The sequence below is a fragment of the Convolutriloba macropyga genome, chromosome 3 (assembly GCF_964194025.1).
Source record: "Convolutriloba macropyga chromosome 3, txConMacr16.3, whole genome shotgun sequence".
NCBI lineage: Eukaryota > Metazoa > Xenacoelomorpha > Acoela > Convolutidae > Convolutriloba > Convolutriloba macropyga.
Window position 1 is genome coordinate 7,783,800 of NC_134470.1, and position 23,141 is coordinate 7,806,940.

Below are 23,141 nucleotides of genomic sequence, written 5' to 3' on the forward strand. Positions count from 1 at the left end.
CCATAAAAACTGCACCTCATGTAACACAAAATTGTTACAAAGATACGGTTTACGCATTACCAGGTTGAAGCTTCAACCCTAACGCTAAGAAAGTCCGGAAAACATTGCAGTTCCAGTGGAGTCATTTCTTTCACGATAAAAAGCGATTAGTTATATGGCATGATATAGTGAACAATTCGCCGCCACGTCATCACAGCAACAACAATAAGCCTTTGACACCTTCGCAGCTTATTGTAGTGCTTGAAAGGTATCAGGAGCGCATAGAAGCTATAGTGTATTGCCCCAGAGAGAGAACTCCCGACAGTTACGATCAGCTTCAGAGTAGTTTTCTAGTTACCACTCCATACAGTGTCTAAACGTAAACAGACAGACCCTAGTTTACTTAAAGAGCACAGAACATAACATCAAAAGCCTGCGCTTGAGCTTAAAACACTCACTAAAATGTCAGCGCATTAGAACAATATCCGGTCTTTAACCTCATGTCCGAAAAAACTCTTTAAGCGTCGTCCAAAAACGATTTGAAGCCGCCGTGTTCGAGGAGGCGGAACTTACTGAAACCTTCGGTAACCTTAAAGTATCCTAGTTTTGCGTTGTTGTTGGAGTCCACCCTCACTGGCGGTGTGACTTAGTTTATTCACTAGTTACCGGTTAGTGTGGTTGTTTTCTTTCAGTAGCGCTCTAAAAAAATTTTGCTATACCCAATTTCTTTGACATTACGCGCAACTAAATACCTTCGATGATCAATTTGTCTGCAATGCTAAACGCGTGGGCATGGTGCCTCTCAATAGTTGAGTCAAACGGCTCATCGTGTCCCTCTGTAGGCCAAATATTCTGTAGACACTAATCCACTGGATGCAACGTGTGCATCAGTAGAGTACTCAATCAAACGAGTGTTCTAGAATTCTTTAGTAAATCATACTGTGCTCTTGAGGCAAGATCTGGTTTGTTATGTCCTGCATGCACTTCTTCACGGAAGCGGAGTCTTCTCCATCTCCATGGTGTTCAATCTGTTCTTTCATCAGATAACCTCGTACACTTCCTCTTGAGTCACTAGCACCTCTACCTTTGTCATTTTGTGCTCCCCATTTTCTTCCATTGATTTAACAGCAGAGGCAGGCATTCTTATTCTTTCCGATATTCAAGACTATGATTAAAAAGTTCAATCTTAACGTTCCTCGCTTTTGCCGTGTTTACGTTTATCTATTGCATGATGCAGTATGTTGTCATATGTGATGAAGTATTTCTTTGTTAATGACGCAGTATGTTGATGCTAGTATGCTGGTTAGTTGTTTCTGTCTTGTAGCTTTCTAGGGTGTGGTTTAGTTGATTCGCGAGTTACGGCTGAATTGTCGTTTGAATTTTCAACTTCACTAATTTACTGTCTCCCCTGTAGTAGTGTAATACATTTTGCAGCTGTATGTTTGCGTGTAACTATATCACTCCCAGTTGGTTTGGTCTTGTTGCCTTCTGGGGTGTCACTTAATTTTATTCTGGAGTTACAGCTAAATTGTTTTTTGACTTTTTCAGCTGCCATAGTCAACAAATACTTTGTAGACTATTTCACTTTTGCTCTAGTTTGTTCAATATTGTTAATATGCTGATTGGTTGTTTAGGTTTGAGTATTGCTAGGGTTTGACTTAAGTTATTGTTTAGAATTACGGCTAGTAAATTTCTCTCTTTCCTTCATTTTAGTATACAACTGCATTGCAGTAACTTAGTTTGTTATTGATATTTTGCGATCACAATGTTTTGTGCTAATTTGTCTTGCAGTAGCTTCTCTTCTCCTTAGTCTCGTTGCCGTCCCCGTGGCGCGTCGTGCGCCCAGCGTTTCCAACTCGTCCATATTGTCTGCCAGCTGCGTCATTCATTCGTTTCTCCCGCCTGCCCCGCTACAGTTTCCGTCGCGCTTTCGTGCACTTCTCTTGTTTTGCCGGGTACTTCTGTACTTTGCTCTTTGGCGAACACCTTTGTTCTTTGACGGTTTGCTGGGCAAACCGTCATACAAGGGTTCAGTTTAACCTATTTGTGTTGTGTGCATGAGTGTATTTTTGTAGTAGTACCAAATTAAAATTTTGGTTCCTGCTTTGATAAGATCATGGCAGCCTTACAGGAAGAGCTCAAGAAAGTTCATACTGCAAGGGCAAAAATAGAGGCTGAACTTAGTATCATCTATGACAAACAATTCTATCGATAAGCAGCACAGGAAAGTTAAGATCGAACGTCTAATTGTAAATTCCAAAGATGCATTCACTAGTGTACTTGAGAAGAATGAGCAGCTTTGATCATGCGCATAAAACTGAAGATCCGGACGCCACCTGTAAAACCCTGGAGCAGTAGTTCGAGATTCTAACTAACAAATATGACGAAGAAATCGCTGCCGCTCGAAGCTACATTTATTCATTTCAAGACAGAGACAGCGGAGCAGTATACATCTCACCATTCAGAATCAGGATTGCATGAGTTCCTCAAAAAGATCAAGCCAGCGTCAACGTGAATAAGAAATCTCAAAACTTCAAAGAAATGAACTTGAAAAACAACACGAGGCGGAGCTGCGCATTGCGAGGCATTGCCTTGAAATTGAAAAACAAATGCAATTGAGAGAATGGGAAATTCAGCAGCTTGAGGACAAACATCGTAAGCAGGTAGCTGCTGCAGCCTTTGAAGTTGAGTTGATGAAAGTGTCATCAGCTGACGGTTGACACAGGTAAACTGAGCGACCTGTTTACTGACCGAAACACGCTGAAGAGCCAGAAACTTGTTCAGGAATGGCCCTATTCATCAGCGACCGGGAACATTGCCGATGTTGTGAAGGAACGGAGTTGCAACTTTCTGGTTCAATCGCTCAACCAAATAAAGCCTATGCTATTCGTGCTTCTTCAGCTCAACCTCTGAACTCGCTTCCTTTGGATCTCAACACATATAGTCAAGTTGAGGCTAACATCAGCCTCACTGCCAATAGGCCGGAAGAGACAACTAATAAGAACCTTGTAATTCATAAAGCACCTCTTGAAACTAACATCAATCAAGAACAGTAACAGCCTCAATATGCACGTCCATCACCACCAATAAACTTTGCTGGGCCGGCACAAATAAACGCCCCGAACACAGCCCGACCGCTGTTTTGAAGCTACCATGCATTTCGATGGTCTGCAGTTGGACGACCAACTAGTACGCAGGACAAGCATGCCGGGACAGTTAAAACTGGTCGGTCCGCCTTATTCACAACCATTTAATGCACTTGGTAATGATCAGCTAATTCTTAATCAGCCAAAAGCACCCGCCATTCCAGCCCTGGTCATTAACCCCATTTCCCGGCAACTCCAGTTAATTCTACCCGCCTTTTCTTTTGCCCCCACACCACCACCACCACCAGATCTCCCATTAAATGTCAATAACCCCATCGCAAACAATGCCAATCAGTTAGCGTTCTCTCCACCCGCACCAAAAATTTGTGCAATTATTTTTGTACCACATGCAGATTATCCACCGGGCCAACAGCACAGGCTCATGCCCCTAAATTTTGTCCCCTCAACCGATGCACCTCTCCCTCTGCCGAATACAAACACCTGGCGCTTCCCGGCATCGGTCCCAGCCAATTCGATGTCACTTGTTGGTACATCCGTAAACTTAAACAACGTACCGTCCATCAATCCTCATGTCCCTACGTCGCTCCGCTCTACCACTAATGTATGGGCAGCAGTAAGGTCCCAAACCCAAGTATCATCAGACTTCATGCAACCTAATACCTTTAGTTCTTCCACCAGTACCGCCCCAACCTTTCACTCCCATCGTGCCTCCAACTTATCGAGCAACCGTTGTGTTTGGGTGGACCACCGCATCCGACACCTTCGAACTCCGGAAATTTGATAATACAGTTGGCGGACGCAATCACTAGTAAGAGGACCAATCCATTGCCGGAGTGGAAACTGTCAGAGTACAATGGTGACGCCCTGCAGTGGCATGAATGGTTTGGGCAAATTAAAAGCTCCGTAGATTAACTCAGACTGATGATGTCAGGCTGACTTACTTGAAAACTCTAGTAACAGGAAAAGCAAAGACCGCTATCAATGACTTTACATACTGCGCAGTAAAAAATAAAGATGCACTAAGGAAACTTGAACGCAAGTTTGGCCAGCCACGGCAGTTTTCAGGGCACATTTAGACAAACTCAACTCGTTCTCACCACTAAAGCTGCACAACAGTGATAACATCATTAACTATTCTGCAACAATCTCAAGTCTTCTTGTGGTCATAAAGTCACTTTCATACGGCGCTGACTTGAAGATCACCTCGATACTTAACACGGCAGTGCAAAAATTGCCGCCTAAAATGAAAGTCATGGTCACTCTTTACGGTCCAGAAACATTGGGTAAAGCCAACACTTCTCGACTTCAAAGATTGGTTGAAGCAAGAGACTGAGGCACAAGATTTGAAAAGACGGCACACTCACCTGAAAAACCATCATCACGGCATTGATTACTTACGGTCATATGTACAGAAACGCTATGCCATCCTTGAACTACGTTCCTCACTGCGTACCAACAAGTCAAAATGCGTTGTGTAGAAAGTTCTGTGCGGCAACCGTCAACCAATCATGGCGGACTTCCCAAAGGAGTGACTCGCATAACAGTCTCCTCTCTTTACCAACACCGGGGTTGATTACTTTGGCCCATTCTACGTCACTATTCGTCGGACAACCAAAAAGCGGTGGGGATTTCTCGTCACTTGTCTGACTACTCGTGCTGACCATGTTGAAGTCGTTCCCTCCATGGACACTAGTTCCTGTTTACTGGGAGTCGCGCGGTTTGTCTCACGCAGGGGTACGCCTGCTATGATCTGGTCAGATAAAAGTACGAATTTTATCGGAGCGGAGAAAGATCTCATGAATGCAATGAATGGAACACCTGAAAATGGAGCATCACTGATTTTTCGCATAAAGACATTAGGTGGAGGTTGAAGCCGATCCGTCCGACCTAGGCGCAATAACACCTAATCACTTTCTACGTGGTAACCAAGCAATCGAAACTTCCTCAATCACTGGCCTTGACGAATTCGATCATTGTTAGCGGTACGCTCAAGCTGTCCTACACCAATGCGATTGAGGCAGGTTGGCTTAACGAGTATGTACCTGCTCTAGACCGTAGATCTAAATGACAGACACCCGCCGAGCAGCACCTCAAGACCGGTGATTTAGTTTGGATAGACGGCGAAAGCAACCAAAGGGTTACCATCCTACTGCCAGGATTGTTACCATCGTACGCAATCGTAAGCACGTCATCTGAAACGCTCGTCCGTCCGCTCGTTAAGCTTGTACCAATCCTTCCAACATCCTTTTCCGCGCCGGAGGACGTTACTGGCTAAATAGAAGAGCAGCGAGAAACTAAATGAACAATCTATTCGAATAAAACTATATCCAGCAAAAAAGTTTCTTAACCATGTAAGCCTTATCCGTTCTATTATACGTAGAGAGCACACAAAAAGGTTCAACGTTTTCGTTGAACCTACTTCTAAAATAAATCGATTGCGCTCGTTTTAGGCATAAAATTTTTATGCTTCAAAAATTTCTCGGTGATCAATCTTAGACTAAGACCTGTCAAAAATGTTAATAGATCTGCCGGTTTTGAAGCAGTTTGCTTAATGTTACGTTACATACAGTTGTCTTTATCGTGGTTAACTCTTTGAATTCAAAAGATTACGAAAGAGTGTTTCCCGTCACCTTTGCAACAACTAAGTACAAAACGCAAAATCATCAAATAATACTCATTTCAGACAATATTTGAGATAATAAACCTGACAATTATTCCAGCTAATATTTCTAATCGACAGCTGAGACGGAGACAGTTAAAAAATAGAGGCATTTGCGGACCATGCACCAAATTTAACAGTCCCACAATAATTCACCGAATCTTACAACAAGTTAAAGATAATAATTGCAAGAAAAAAGGTATCAAATCTGATCTTGATAACAAATTTCTACAATAAAAACAGTGATTTGGAAAAGAAAACTTTCTATAATTAAATCAACTCGTACTCTCGCAAAAGTTTGAATCCCTCATTATAGTAAAAAATATATTTTCAAGTTCTTATTCAACAATTTCTGTAAAAATGTCAGCAATTATTTAAGAAAAAGAATAAAAAATGATCATACACTTTAAAGAAAAAGAAGAACAATCAATTTAAAACCGAATGCGAAAGAACAAGCACCAGAACAAATGGCAGAGAGCTAAAATGTTAAATAATAATAATAATACAAATTACCGTACGATAGGCGGCCGAAAAAATTTTCTCGCTATCCTTTACATGATAACTCAAAGTAAAACTAGTATCTGCAACAAGCTGGGTTTTTGAAGCTTTGACAGGATAGGTAGCAGAACATATCCCGATCATTTGATTTTTGAATACTCGTCTGAGTAAGTAACAATGGTTCTTCGTCCTGCAATAAATGTTCAAATCACTTAAATTTTAAATTAAATTCATTTAACGGCAGCGCGTGGTTCGAAAACATAGTCACTGTAACACCTAAATTGTCAACAGAGTTCGGTTCTACAATAAGCTGTAAGTATTACAGTACACTAGCATCAATACGCGCAAATCGATCTGAGAGTTTGGCCATTGAAGGGCAATAACCACAGACACCTCAAGGTGGCATATAAACATACTCGCGTAAAAAAACTGTTAACATCTTTTAGGTTCTCCAATTAAACAAACAAGGAGTCTGGTTAATGTGCGTTCGCACATGATGTTCCGACCCGCGCTCATCTACATTTTTGACTTACCTGTCTTTTGACTTACAGTTCTGACAAAGAGATAATCAAAAACAGATGTTTGAGTTTCACAAATTGTTACACAACCAAACTAATAATTGGATTAAATAATGCCATGCCTCATTACAGCCAGCTTTGCCATTAAATAGACTACGAGAAAAAGAAAACAACAAAAAAGCAAAAAACCGAGCGTCATCTCCAGTATTTGGTACAAGGAGAGTCCTTTAGTACCGATAGAAAGGACCTTCTCGATAACAAATCCGAAGAAGAGCTGCATTTCTCAATTTACACCGTTTCATTGGCCTCATAGTCTATTCGTTCCACTGGTCAACTTCGACGGCTAGTGGAAATTGACTTTGACACCAGGCATCCTATCGTGCATCCTATCGTGCTAACACACATTTGTTAAACTGTTTCTACGGCACACTCACCTGAAAAACCATCATCATGCCATTGATTACTTACGGTCATATAAACAGAAACGCTATGCCATCCTTAAACTACGTTCCTCACTGCGTACCAACATGTCAAAATCCGTTTTGTGTAGAAAAGTCTGTGCGGCTACCGTAAACCAATCATGACGGACTTCCCAAAGGGGGTGACTCGCATAACAGTCTCCTCTCTATACCAACACCGGGGTTTATTACTTTGGCCCATTTTACGTCACTGTTCGTCGGACTACCAAAAACCGGTGGGGTTATCTCTTCATTTGTCTGACTACTCGTGCTGCCCATGTTGAAGTCGTTCCCTCCATGGACACTAGTTCCTGTGTAATGCGAGTCGAGCGGTTTGTCTCACGCAGGGGCACGCCTGCTATGATCTGGTCAGATAATAGTACGAACTTTATCGAGTGGAGAAAGATCTCCCAGATGGCATTGAAAGGAACACGCTGAAAAATGGAGCGTCACTGATCTTTCGCATAAGGACATTAGGTGGAGGTTTAATCCGCCCAGTGCGCCACACCAAGGTGGCATCTGGGATCGGTTCCGGTAGATTGGTTCCGATTGAATACGCACTAAACGCGCGTCAGTTAGCACCCGTAAGCGCTGACCCGTCCGACCTAGGCGCAATAACACCAAATCAATTTCTACTTGGTAACCAAGCAACCGAAACTTCGTTAATTGTTGGCCTTTACGAATTCGATCATCGTTAGCGGTACGCTCAAGCTGTCCTACGCCAATGCGATTGGGGCAGGTTGGCTTAAAGAGTATGTACCTGCTCTCGACCGTAGATCGAAGTGACAGACACCCGACGATCAGCACCTCAAGACCGGTGATTTAGTTTGGATAGACGGCGAAAGCAACCAAAGGGTTACCATCCTACTGCCAGGATTGTTACCATCGTACGCAATCGTACGCACGTCATCTGAAACGCTCGTCCGTCCGCTCGTTAAGCTTGTACCAATCCTTCCAACATCCTTTTCAGTGCCGGAGGACGGTACTGGCTAAATAGAAGAGCAGCGAGAAACTAAACGAACAATCTATTCAAATAAAACTATATATCCAGCGAAAAAGTTTCTTAACCATGTAAGTCTTATATCCGTTCTATTATACGTAGAGAGCTCACAAACAATTCGTTTTACATGATTTTCGTTGAAACTACTTCTAAAAGAAATCGATTGCGCTCGTCTTAGGCTTAAAATTTTTATGCTTCAAAAAGATGTTTAAATGTTAATAGATCTGCCGGTGTTAAAGCAGTTTGCTTGATGTTACGTTACATACAGCTGTCTTTATCGTGGTTTACTTATTGAATTTAAAAGATTACGAAAGAGTGTTTCCCGTCACCTTTGCAACCAATAGGTAAAAAACGCAAAATCATCAAATAATACTCATTTCAGACAATATTTCAGATAATAAACCTGACAATTATTCCAGCAAACGACTACTTCTTATAGACAGCTGAGACGGAGACAGATAAAAAAAGGCATTTGAAAACCATGCACCAAATTTAACAGTCCCACAATAATTCATCGGATCTTACAAGTTAAAGATAATAATTGCAAGAAAAAAAGGTAGCAAATCTGATCTTGATAACAAATTTTTTTACTAAAAACAGTAATTTGAAAACGAAAACTTTCTATAATTAGATCAACTCGTACTTCGCAAAATTTTGAATCCCTCAATATAGTAAAAAAAAAATACCTTTTCAAGTTCTTATGCAACAATTTCTGCAACAATGTCAGCAAATATTAAAGAAGAATAAAAAATGATTATACATTTTGAAAAAATGAAGAACAATCAATTTAAAACCCAAGGCGAATGAGGCTTTAAATTTAGGAAAAAGAAGCACCAGAACAAATGGCAGAGAGCTAAAATGTTAAACAAAAAAATACAAATTACCGTACGATAGGCGGCCGAAAAAAATGACAACTCAAAGTAAAACTAGTATCTGCAACAAGTGGGGTTTTTGAAGCGTTTACAGAAAAAGTATCAGAACATATTCCGATCATTTGGTTTTTGAATACTCGTCGGAGTAAGTAACAATGGTTCTTCGTCCTGCAATAAATGTTCAAATCACTTAAATTTTAAATTAAATTCCTTTAGCGGCAGCGCGTGGTTCGATAACATAGTCACTGTAACACCTAAATTGTCAACAGAGTTCGGTTCTACAATAAGCTGTAAGTATTACAGTACACCAGCATCAAAACGCGCAAATCGATCTAAGGGTTTGGCCATAGAAGGGCAATAACTACAGACACCTCAAGGTGACATAAGAACAAAAACTCGCGTCAAAAATTATTGACATCTGTTAGGTTCTCCAATTAACCAAACAGGGAGGCTCGTTAATGTGCGTTTGCACATGATGTTCCAACCCGCGCTCATCTACATTTTTGACTTACCTGTCTTTTGACTTACATTTCTGACAAAGAGATAATCAAAAACAGATATTTGAGTTTCAAAAATTGTTAAACAACCAAACTAATATTTGGATTAAATAATGCCATGCCTCCTTACAGCCAGCTTTGCCTAAATGGACTACGAGAAAAAAAACACACAAAAAAGGAAAAACAAAAAAGTTGCGGCAAAACCCTAACTACGCAAATTGACTTTTTCCTAATTATACAGCAGATGGGATTTTTCCTTAATGAGACTAGATAACAATTCGACAAAAAGAAGAAATAATCAGGCGGAATTCAATCAACAATTTTTAAACCAAATAATTTTAAAAGTCTTGAAAACCATTAGCTTCTAACGAGATAATTCTTGATAATTTCAATAAAAAGTTATATGGAAACCAATAGGACCTGTCTTTGGTTAGACAAAAGATGCAGAATAACTCAAAAAATTACGAACAACGATTACAAATATCGCGAAAGCAGTGGACCCATTAAAACTATTAGCTATTATCTGAATATTATGCATCTTTATTTCAATTTCTATATATACTTATTCAGCTAAAACTATACTGAATGAATAAATAAGTTCAATTGGGCCACAATTGAAAATCATTGGGTTCTTTTATTACGCGATTGTGCTAAATGAAGAGAAAAAGAAACAAATAACCACTCAAATAACTTTTTATGAAAACGCATATTGTCCAGCAAACAAAACATCATTTACGTCATAAGATCAGCAAACATGTTAACTTTTAATTTACAAGGAAATATATGGAACTCTCAGTGATGAGAATAGGTTACAACTTGACGAAAAGAACAACAATAACTGCAAAAAACTGAACCACACCTAATCACTTTCTACTTGGTAACCAAGCAACCGAAACTTCCTCAATTGTTGAGCTTGACCAATTCGATCATCGTTAGCGGTACGCTCAAGCTGTCCTACGCCAATGCGATTTGGGCAGGTTGGCTTAAGGAGTATGTACCTGCTGTATACCGTTATACCGTAGATCTAAGTGACAGACACCCGCCGATCAGCACCGGTGATTTAGTTTGGATAGACGACGAAAGCAACCATAGGGTTACCATCCTACTGCCAGGATTTTTGAGCTCCGGTACGGTTCCAACAGCATCGCCCCCTCCGCAATCGTACGCACGTCATCTGAATTACTCGTCCGTCCACTCGTTGAGCTTGTGCCAATCCTTCCAACATCCTTTTGCGCGCCGGAGGACAGTACTGGCTAAATAGAAGAGCAGCGAGAAACTAAATGAACAATCTATTCGAACAAAGCTATATATCCAGCGAAAAGGTTTCTTAACCATGTAAGTCTTATATCCGTTCTATTATACGTAGAAAGCTCACAAATAGTCCGTTTGACATGATTTTCGTTGAAACTACTTCTAAAAAAATCGATTGCGCTCGTCTTAGGCTTAAAATTTTTATGCTTCAAAAATTTCTCGGTGATCAATCTTAGACTAACACCTGCCGAAAATGTTAATAGATCTGCCGGTGTTTAAGCAGTTTGCTTGATGTTACGTTACATACAGTTGTCTTTATCGTGGTTTACTTATTGAATTCAAAAGATGTTATTGAACGAAAGAGTGTTTCCCGACACCTTTGCAACCACTAAGTAAAAAACGCAAAAATCATCAAATAATACTCATTTCAGACAATATTTCAGATAATAAACCTGACAATTATTCCAGCAAACGACTACTTCTTATAGACAGCTGAGACGGAGACAGATAAAAAAAGGCATTTGAAAACCATGCACCAAATTTAACAGTCCCACAATAATTCATCGGATCTTACAAGTTAAAGATAATAATTGCAAGAAAAAAAGGTAGCAAATCTGATCTTGATAACAAATTTTTTTACTAAAAACAGTAATTTGAAAACGAAAACTTTCTATAATTAGATCAACTCGTTCTCTCGCAAAATTTTGAATCCCTCATTATAGTAAAAAAAAATATCTTTTCAAGTTCTTTTGCAACAATTTCTGCAACAATGTCAGCAAATATTAAAGAAAAAGAATAAAAAATGATTATAGATTTTGAAAAAAATGAAGAACAATTAATTTAAAACCGAATGCGAATGAGGCTTTAAATTTAGGAAAAAGAAGCACAGGAACAAATGGCAGAGAGCTAAAAAGTTAATAATAACACAAATTACCGTACGATAGGCGGCCGAAAAAATTTTCTCGTTATCCCTTACATGATAACTCAAAGTAAACCTAGTATCTGCATTAAGCTGGGTTTTTGAAGCTTTTACAGGATAGGTAGCAGAACATATTCCGATCATTTGATTTTTGAATACTCGTCTGAGTAAGTGACAATGGTTCTTCGTCCTGCAATAAAAGTTCAAATCACTTTATATTAAATTCCTTTAGCGGCAGCGCGTGGTTCGATAACATAGTCACTGAAAAAAAAAATGAAAATTCCTTAAAAATCTTAATGTATAATATCTTAAAGAAGAATCGCTATAAACTGACTGCTTCGAGTAACATCATTCATCCTCAATAACAAGTTTATGAGAATAAAGAATAAAAAACGGGAAATTAAAATAAAATTGAGCGAGAAAAGTGTCGAAGCCATTAAAAAATGAACTATTCAGTAAAAACCTTTCTATTTTCAATTTATTTTTTAACAGCAACTTTTTTAACAACTTGACTCTAATAATTCAACAAAAATTATCAAATATATTAAAACCACGATATTTTTGAGAAAACCCGTAGTATCAGCGCCATTAATATCAAAAGCTTTCAACAGAAGCAAATAAATACGCCCGATGAGACGAAAAGGATCTCTGTCATTCACAAAAAGCAATGAGACATTACAATAAGTAATTGACTATGAAAACCAACAAATACAGGCAAAATCCAAAAGTAGAAAATTGCGAGAAGAAAGTGTCGAAGCCATTTAAACGATACATTTTTCTCTGAAAACTTTATGTATGATCCAATGAACGTCTTTTCTGAGCCAATACAGCTATCAGTATTAGGATAATGTGTTAAATTCAAAAGGGAACCAATATTACGTGAAAAAAATTTCAAAACCAATAGTTAGAAGATTAAACCACTAACTAGAAAATTTTTGTTGTAGTAGAAAAAAGGGGTCCGGTCAAAATTGAGATTGATTTACAGTTCATGAAAATAAGTTAGGGATCGATTAATGTAAAAATTCTCAAAAAATCGTTTTTTAAGACTTGAGCCCTTAAAATCAGTAGCTTTCAAAGGATGTCAATAAATATTGCCAGTTATGCCTCAATGGGAGAACAAGGATGTTTGTCATGTATAGGTAATCAATAAGACATCACAATAAGTCTTATGACTATGGAAACAACAACAAATACAGGCAAAAACCAAAAACTCAATGAAAAAGTGCGAGAAGAAAATGTCGAAGCCATTGAAACCATTAGCTTTTCTGAAAACTTTAACTATGATCCAATGAACGTCTTCTCTTAGCCAGTGCGAGATATCAAAATTATTATACTAGGACAAGATTTCAAGAGGGACCAGAAACAAAGATATCGATCATTATTTTTAATTTTGAAATCTTGTGGCATTGAAGTCATATAGCAAATAGATAGAAGATAGAACCCCTATCCAGATTAATTTGGTTGCAATAGAAATGAAGGAAGTCCTTTCATTACTGAGACTTACTTACAATTCACGAAAATAAATAAATGCTTGGTTAATGTTTAAGAAAAAATGCTCGAAAAACCTTTTTTAAAGTCTTACCAGCCATTAGCTGTCCACTCAAAGCTCTAGATAGGTTCACTTAGCACTCATAACGAAACTTATTGCAATTTTAGACATAAATTCTATGCCATAGGACTCCAAATATTTAGTAAAACCTCAAAAAGAAAATCAGAAATTCATTTAAAATTACGAAAACTAAGAGTCGAAGCCAAAAAAACACGAGCGTTCCTTGAAAACAGATTTTTTGTTTATTGGGCTCCATTATACTGTAAATCAGGTTAGTTATTAACGGAACTTCAATATGAAAAGTGACTAGTCTCTAGGTGACTTGAGAAAACGTGGTTTTCTTAAAAAAAAAAAGCTCAAAAATAGAATTCGAATTTTTTGATAGTAAACTTCCCTATGAGACCAGAACTAATCTTTTTATCGCTTTTCGTCTATTAGGAACTCAAAAATGAAAACTTTAACCATGATTCTCAAAATTCTGAGAACATTAACCATGATCCATTGAACGTCTTCTCATAGCCAGTGGGAGATATCAGTATTAGTAAAATAGGACAAGATTTCAAGAGGGAACAAAAACAAAGATTTCGATAACTTTTTTTAATTTTGAAATCTTGTGGCATTGAAGTCATATAGCAAATAGTTAGAAGATAGAACCGCTATCCAGATTAAATTGGTTGCAATAGAAACGAAGGAAATCGTTTCATTACTGAGACTCACTTACAATTCACGAAAATAAATAAATGCTTGGTTAATGATAAAAAAATGCTCGAAAAATTTTTTCTAAAGTCTTACCAGCCATTAGCTATCCACTCAAAACTCTGGATAGGTTCACCTAGCACTCATAACGAAACCTATTGCAATTTAAGACAACAATTCTATGCCATAGGACTCCAAGTATTTAGTAAAACCTCAAAAAGAAAATCAGAAATTCATTTAAAATTACGAAAACTAAGAGTCGAAGCCAAAAAAACACGAGCGTTCCTTGAAAACAGATTTTTTGTTTATTGGGCTTCATTATACTGTAAATCAAGTTAGTTATTAACGGAACTTCAATATGAAAAGTGACTAGTCTCTAGGTGACTTAAGAAAACGTGGTTTTCTAAAAAAAGCTCTAATATAGAATTCGAATTCTTTGATAGTAAACTTCCCTATGAGACCAGAACTAATCTTTTTATCACCTTTCGTCTATTAGGAACTCAAAATTGATTCATTTTGTGGCGTTAAACGTAAATTTGAATTAATATTTTTAAAAAAAAAAAAGATCTTAATTTGAAGAAAAACTACACTAAAAGTGAGCAAAATCATGCTAAATATCACGTGTTCACACAAAACTTCAATCCTTGATAGCTCCTCGGAAAAAACAAAATTAAAGATTTTTTTTAGTTTCCAATTCTACACTGGACGAGCTTTTTAATGATAGCACTCGCATTTCTTTACGATGAATATATCGATCGGCCAAAATTGTCTGAACAAAAAAACCCATTTAAGTATATAGTTCCTCCCCCAACAAGTGGGGTCGGAACAATAACCTTTACGGATAGCAAAAGATTCATCACAAGAGTATTTTTAGTCATTTTTAGCGGGAAAATTTTCTAATGACCGTGAACGAGATTAAAAATTGAGTACATGTTATGTAGTCATGCACACTAGAAAACAGTTGTACTAAAATTAAGTGGAACCTTACATTTGTGAAAGCATAAAATTTCTTCGCGCAAGTAACTTCTGCTGAAAGTGCATACAAAGTCCTTTACCGAACTGATGTATGAAATCAACAACGACGAAACTTGAAGCTGAGAAATAATACAAAAATGAAATTTACATCCCAAACAAAACAACACGAATTTGTTTTTACTCCATACTATATAGGACTAAGCGACAGGCGTTAGTACCAGAAAGAGAACGAAATACACGACTTAGAATATTCCACAACGGAAAAGGCACAAAATCAGCGCCACATCATTTTTTTTCAAACAAAACATATTTTAAAACACCACTACTATACTATGGTTTTTACTATATACAATGCCATACTGCAATACAGTACTTTTTCAATACTGGGGCTAGTTATGAAATGGATCATATGATCCCGTTTCCAGTCCTCTTCATAGCTTCCTCTTGATCCTGTTGTATGTTTATGATTAATAACGTTTTGCCTCAATAGTTATTTCAATTTGAAGTGAGAGACAAATTAATTCCTTCATTCTATGCGTACCTGTAGAGACCACTAGAAAGATAAATTAGAAAACTAAGTTTCAATTTTCATGGATCAAAATTTTTGTCCACTTAACCAAAACAAGGCGGCTCGGTAATGTGCGATGGCACATAAGGTTCTGACCCCGCCCATCCACAATTTTGGCATAATTGTCTACCAAATGAGGAACAGATAGAAAAACCCAAAAATTATTTTTTGCGAATCCCAAAAAAGCCCAAGACTTTTTCAAAAAATTCTGTATGAACGATAAGATAGCCTCCAAAGCAAATAACTCAAGGGAGTAAAAGATGATGTATTAGATTGCTGTAATATGTCAATATTAAGAAAGCGAGTCAAGACGAACAGCAAAATCAAAACAACAACAACAACAACAACAAACATTAAATACATCAAAAAATTTATGTCCCTCTTAAAAACTAAATTTAATAACAAAGTCAACATACCGTCAGATAAACCTAAAACTAAACAAAAATAACTTATAAATCACCAGAAAACATATGCGACCAGTCCATAAAAAGGTTTGGTAACAATTATACAAAAAAGAAAAGTAAAGTAAAAAACAGTGAAGTAAAAAAAATTATTTTATTTTTTTGAAACAGTTAACTTCAAAGTAATTAATACCATTAGGAATCAATTAATATTACCACAAATTTACGATCACTAGTGCTTCTATAGAAGGGCATTAGGACCTGTCCTTATTCATTTTTTAAAGCGGCTAAAAAGAACAACAAAGAACAAACAAAATTTCAATTGAAACTTGCCATAAAACGCTGTCAAAACCGTCAAGCCAAATTTTGGCACTCAAAATATATTTGATTGCGCCTTCTTCAAACAGCTATAATGTAGTACGTGGCCATTCATTAGTAAGACTATGTAACAAGTAGACAAAAAAGCGAAGTGCTAAAGTATGTAATACTTTTAATTTTTTTTTCGAAACAAAATTACATTCAATGTCATGAAAGGCATTAATTACAAAAAAAGCTATTTAAATAGGGTCGTTTATTCATGAAAAGGAAGCCCTCGAGACATGTAATTATCCAGAATATTTCTTGCATCTACAAAAAGAACGTCAAATATGACAAAAATCAAATTAATTTACTTTTCTTTGTGAAAAACCGGTGTCGAAGCCAGTAAGGTCATAACAAATTCTTTTAAAAAAAGATTTTGGGACACCAATCCCTTTTATTCCCTTGACACATAATGTCATATTTGACCTGCAATTAACTAACGAGATTAGGTAACAAAAAGAAACATAAAAAGAACAAAATTGCGAAGTTAAAAAGTTTTTTTTTTTAATTTTGGAAAACGATTGTTTTCAAAGTCATGAAAGCCATCAGCTATCTACTATTATCAGAATATCGGTTCATCTATTCTTCCATGAAAAGCCAATGAAAGCTATCACTATACAGGAAATTTCATACGACCGAAGCGACAAAGTATAAAAATACGACCGAAACGACAAAGTATACGACCGAAACGAAAATTAGAAAACGTGAAAAACTGGCAAATATCAAAACAAACCAAAATCTGAAATCTTGTAGTATCAAAGCGAGAAAACAATAACTTCAGGCTTAAAACTGCAACTGAGAAAAGATGTTAAATCAGTAGAAAGAAGAAGCATTCTTTCTTTGCTGAAACTAAGCTGGAAGTTGAACAAATTAAAAAAATAGAGGAAAAGTTAATTAAGCCATTATTTATTGAAAAGTCAATTATTTTTTAAAAAAAGAAACGACAATAAACTTTCAATTAAAAACTAAATGCATTAGCTTGGAGCTGCTTAGCAAGCGAATTGGTTGGACCTATCACTGCTGAGCTTTGATTTGATATGTTCTGTTCTTTATTATTAAAAAAGATCTTTTTTTAAAAAAAGACCGACTGATTACAACCCGATTTTTTTTGGATTGTAACAGTCCAGGAAAGGCCCAAAACTGGCCCTGCTAATACTTAATGTCCGTTAGGAACAATTGATTTTTCGAATGTTGTAGATATAGATAATTTGTTAGTTGAAAACTCAAAATAAATTCTGCATTTTTGATAATCAACGAGTAAAGTTAGCAAAAAACGGCAAAGCTTTAACTACAGTGCACTCTCAGCGGACTCTGAAGTAGAAATAGCCCCCCTCTGACTTCTACAAAGATTGTATGAGTGTTGTTTGGGGGTGTACTGTCGACAAATTTAATCAAAGTGGTCTAAAGTAGCTTATTTCGTGCTGTTTTTGATGAAAAAGGCTAAATTTTGAAATGTTTATCCAGATTTTTTGACCAAAAAAATTAAATCAAAACAATCAACAATGCTTGTTCGTTTTCAAAAATAAAATCAACGAAACTATTCTTAAAAATTATAACAAATTTTAGCAAAATTGACGAAAATTTAGGCAAAAATTCCGGAAAATGTGAATAAAAACAACGTGAATTCACTCCTCTTTTCTCAGAAGTTTAAACCTCGATAACTCCCTGTAGAAAACGAAAATTAAAAAATCTTTTTAATTCCATATTCTACGCTGCGGCAAAAATATATCGAGCGGCGAAAATTCACGGCACAACAAAAAAACCCATTTGAGTATATAGTTCCTCCCCCCTCAAGAGGGTTGGAACAATTATACCAAAACAAAACAATTAAAAGCCAACACAAAAACATCCACACGACAGAAACTCGCTCACAAATAGAATCCAATGCGAAACTCAAACAACTTAAAACTTTTGGGGTTTCTAATAATTCTTAGAACACCATTCCAAAAGCAATAAATCGAAATGAAAGCCATCCCATAGCATTATAGTAAAACAAAATACAAAAGCATTAAACTCATCAACCAAAATTTCAAATTAATTCAGCATTATGCTAACTTGACAAAAAGAACGAAAAACAAACAAGATAACGAACAAACAAAACGAACAAGACGAAAGTTTGATCCAAACCGATCATCAGATTTTAGCAGCACTTATGAAGAGACAATGCTCGACAGAGTGGCTATGATTTACTTTTTGTGCAACCCACGAAAAGACCATAATCGACCATAAATTCGTATGACCATATTGAGCCCCCCCCCCCCCCCCCCCACTAGACTATTTGGATTTTTTCTTAAGTTGAGATCTAGAGATTCGTTGGAGATGGGGAGGTTTGACAGGTTATGCTGTCAAACCTCCCCATCATCCAATCGCATAATAAATCGTGAAACCTCAGAAGTATTTAATAACCAATCGACAAAAGGAAACCCAATCAACAGTCACATCAGACTGCAATAAGTAAACACTTACACAACCCTATTGATTGTCAGAGAATATACCAAAAAACCCAATAGAATATTTTAAACTAATTTAGCAATAATTTTAAAACAATTAGAAAAGGTGCAGATTCAATTGGGTAAATCGTCTCCTCTATGTAATGTGGGTCATCAAAGAATATCTGAAGGATCCAAATGCATTGGAATTAAGAGATTTGTCGAGGGACCTTTTCTAATTTTTCATTGTTTTTAGTTTCTCAGTATCCAATAATTTTTTTTAATATTCCAAACCTTGTAAAATAATTTTTATTGTTTTATGTATTTTAGGATTTCTACATCGCCATTTTGTTCACACTTTTATGGTGTGTAACATTTTGGAATTCAATGTTTATTTTATTAGCAACGACACGCAATGATAAATCACACCTGCAACAGATCCTCCCATTTATCTCACATCGAATAAACTCAGCAACTAATCAGAATATGAGAAACCGAATGATGGTTCTTTGCCGGAAAAAGTATATAGACCGGTTTCAAAAATATTCTTTGAACGATTGGAGTTCAGCGACCAAATTGAGAAATCAAGTTTTAAAGTCCAGTTGGTGACATCATCTCAGTCTTTCCCTACATTCATCGTCAACTGCATATACTTGATACCGATCAAGCTGCAATGCTACAACACTTTGCTGCAAAGTTCAGACAAAAATCTTTATTACTTAGCTATCTTGAAGTTCTGACGAGTTTTCGATATCAGTGATGTTTTCTATGACCTCTGAAAAAGGGATATGTTTCAACTCCTCCTCTAGTATAATCAATAGATGAGGTTCACGAGCTTTCAAGTAAGGCTTCTAGAACACTATCAGCATGGATCCCGCGGTACATGCCTTCAAATTTCCTTCCATCTTCAAAAAATTTTCAACGTTGTTCCTTTTGCATTTAGCAATGAGTGGCTTTTGATTTTCGCTTTTTAAAAATTTTTGTTTATTACTCCGATAATCAATTTCATCTTGATATCTTTCCATGTGGATATTTAAACATGGAATCCTACTGTCCCTTGCTACTGGTAGGTGATTGAGGAAATTTTTGGCATAGTCTTTCAGAATCAGTTTCAGGTTTGAAACTTCACGAAGTTCATGGCTGTTTGCAAAATAAGTAGAGCACAACATGTCATTTAACACAAAAATTTGACAATAGTCAAATTTTCAGCACAACTGTCTAAAAAGATTCAATATTGATTTAAAGATGAAGAAAGCAAAAAGTTCTTATCTACTTTTACAGCACCTGATGGATGTCATGAATGTAGCAAACAAATTTACATTAACTGTTTAAAATAACAAAGTCCATACGTGGTGAAACAGCGATTGCCATTATTCGACAAAAACAAATATCATAATCAAATCATTACTGTCAACAACAATTCAAAGTAGCAAAATAATAGCAGCAATAAAAATAGCAATAAATGATTAAAATAGTAGCTCTAAAACGTACATGAGAAGTACAAGCTTCGTTAGGTATTGATGACGAAAACAGCGGCTCATCTTCAAACCTCAACAACCGGTCAGCAGTTGAAATTATGGTACCGTTACAACTTTCTGATTAATGGAATAACACCGATACTAATTCCGAGCGAGTCAGATTAAAAACTTCAAAATCCACATATTAAAAACGCGTGAGGCGCTGGCAACACAATTGGCTTATCTCTCCGCCTTAATTGTTTTCAGGGAGTCATTTCCACGATAGTTGCTACAATATTAACTAATAGATCACGGCCATTCCTGATCCAACCATTTTTGGCGTCAAATAAAGTCTGCAACGGATGAATATATGTGAACCCAAACGACTGCTCTTTGTTCGAAAACGTTATCAGTCCATTTTGAGAAACACTGAGTACAGGATTTAGATTCGCCAACTCCATAATGACACGGAGCTTCAACTTCCAGTCGGCGCGATGATTCGGATGCTTTCTGACATTTAGGGTCAGTCGCAAATAGAACGTCAGCAATGCGCTTTGCAGTTTTTCGGCGCTGACCCACATATAAAAATGTTTAAAATTAAATTCTGCTGAACATTTAATTGTGGTTCCAATTTCTAATATATTCAGTATTGCAGCAGGGAATGAAAAAGATCGGTGTTCATCAGCTATCAGAGCCAGGTCGTGTGAATTTTCCGACCCAAGATAGGGGAAAACGCTAGCAGCGAGCTCAAAATCTCCTTCGGCACATGATTTCAATGCCGCCTCCATATTTAGAATTTTTTCTAGAAACTCTTTTTTCGAGCTCAGAGACGAGTGAGTTTCCATTTTTTCTCGCATCTTTTCATTTAGGTTATTAATATCCTCTTGGATTCTTGCCATGTTGAAATGCAAACAGGGAATTGTGCATTCCTTTGCGCCTGGCAGGTGACGCAGCAAATTTTTGGCATAATCCATCAGAACTAGTTTCAGGCTTCGAACTTTATGAGATTCATGACCGTTTGCAAAACAAGTAGTGCACAATGCCATAAAACAATCGTCGCACCATAAGCTTATCGAAATCTCACTGTGATGCTTGCAGCGATTTTTTAACCCAATATTGTCACATATCTGATTGGGTTTTGAGACATTCGAAAGTGTCTGCAGAGCATCACGGATCCCAAACAATGGCTGCAAATCGTCCACATCAAGCTCGAACACCTTGCTGCAAATTGCGCATTTGGCATTTTTCGAAGAGGTTTGTCTCACAGCGTCCAGACAAGACCTCGGAGGGCCACAGAAAGAATGTCCACATGGCAACACGCGAGGGTCTAGCAAAGTTTCAAGGCAAATTATGCACTCTAAATCTGCGTTATTTTCCATCGAGCTGTTAGAGGCCATTGATCTAAAAAGAGCCGTTACAATTTTTACTGAATATTTCCAGATTTATTCAACTTATGAGCCCAAAAAAATTATAACAGCCCAAATGAGCTAAGACAGACATTGTAACTGTATGAAGAGATAACGCACAACTAAGCCGACATAATCTCATTCCGGAAATTGAAGTGGCAAAAAATGAACCAGTTGAACAAAATTGAACTGCCGATTTTAATAGCCCCGAAATGGTGAAAACTAATTAACTATCAATTATGTGAAAGAGATTAAATCCTTTAGGCCGCTGAGGGATGACCATGATCCGCACTCATTATATTTCTCTTATAATTATCTCGCGTCAAAATTTTTGCCCTGGAAGCAATAAAACTTAAGATCTCTACTCTATTGTTATTTCTTCTAAATTTTGATTTTCAACGCAGTAAAAGTCGCCTATTGGTAAGAAAAACCTTCAGGTGAAAAATGTAAACAATTTTTGACACTCTTAATTGGCACAGTTGCAGCTTAATGTCTCAAAAACTTTAGTCAATAAACAAGTTTCTTATTAAATTGAATAAAAAACATTTGCCTTAGTAGTGCTACAAATATGAGTCACCAGATGGAAATCCAGATACTTGTTTGGTTACACAACAATTTTACTGCCATCCGCCTTATAAGCATTCAATTACGAATTTTTGTGAGCAGAGAGCTCAAGTCACTGCTTTTTAAATTCTGGAAAGGGTTGCGTCAACTATTCATCTATACAGTATAAAAGAAAATTCGAAACCATAGGCAATAAATTATATAAATCCTAATTGGTTTTTACGCAAATCTCAGTTGATATCGGGTCTAGATGAAATTCTTTCTCGTAACGAAGTTAAAACTCCCAATGTAGTCCCCGGCTGGAGAAGTACTGGTAGGCTACATTATCCAAAATTTGAAGGAATTTTAGTGATCTGACCACTTAAAAAATTTTAATCCCTATTTTATCCCCCCCCCCGCAGGAATCTAAAATTGAAATAGCCTCTTCAAAGATCGAACCATTTTTCAAAATTTTTAATGGACACACTTTTACATCGATGAAATACCGATGGAAGAAATATCAATGGGCCAAAATTGACCTCCCGGGTCACCGATCATAACTTTGATTTCGTACTAGGTCATAATGATTCTAAGTAATCATAGTAGGTCAAACATGATCTGTATGCATTCCTGGTAGTCATACAAAGATCATATATGATTTCCTAGAAATCATTCAGGGTCAAAAAAAATTTCAAAACCTAAAAACTGTATAATTTTATATTTAAGTTGAAAAAAAATATTGGAAATCACACAAGCTCATATATGACACAAATATTGACTGCTGCCACAAATTCTCTTATATTGTAGTCAAAGGACATATTAAATTATTAGATTGCTATTGTTATCCACATTTGATTCTTTGTGTGCGCTAAAAAATCGCTTTGCAATTTAATCATATTCAAAAAACAAATTTGAGGCTATATGCAAAATTTTTTTAAATATATAATATATAAGAGCATTTATATGTATAGACTGCCTTCAGAGAATATCAAAACTTTA

At 36.8% G+C, this 23,141-nt stretch overlaps 2 protein-coding genes across 2 annotated transcripts in view; both read right to left on the bottom strand.

Moving 5' to 3' along the window:
• The window catches only part of LOC142335904 (uncharacterized), a 534,872-nt gene that overhangs the window by 56,193 nt on the left and 455,538 nt on the right, over window positions 1-23,141 (bottom strand). The gene's annotated exons all lie outside the window — the stretch shown is intronic.
• On the bottom strand, window positions 19,893-21,626 carry LOC142336828 (tripartite motif containing 13-like). The gene has a single exon (XM_075385769.1). The coding sequence runs from the start codon at window positions 21,588-21,590 to the stop codon at window positions 20,457-20,459; it is 1,134 nt and encodes a 377-aa protein (XP_075241884.1). The 5' UTR covers window positions 21,591-21,626; the 3' UTR covers window positions 19,893-20,456.

Coding starts and splice junctions, on each gene's coding strand:
- LOC142336828 (XM_075385769.1), bottom strand. CDS start 21,590: ATGGCCTCTAACAGCTCGATGGAAAATAACGCAGATTTAGAGTGCATA.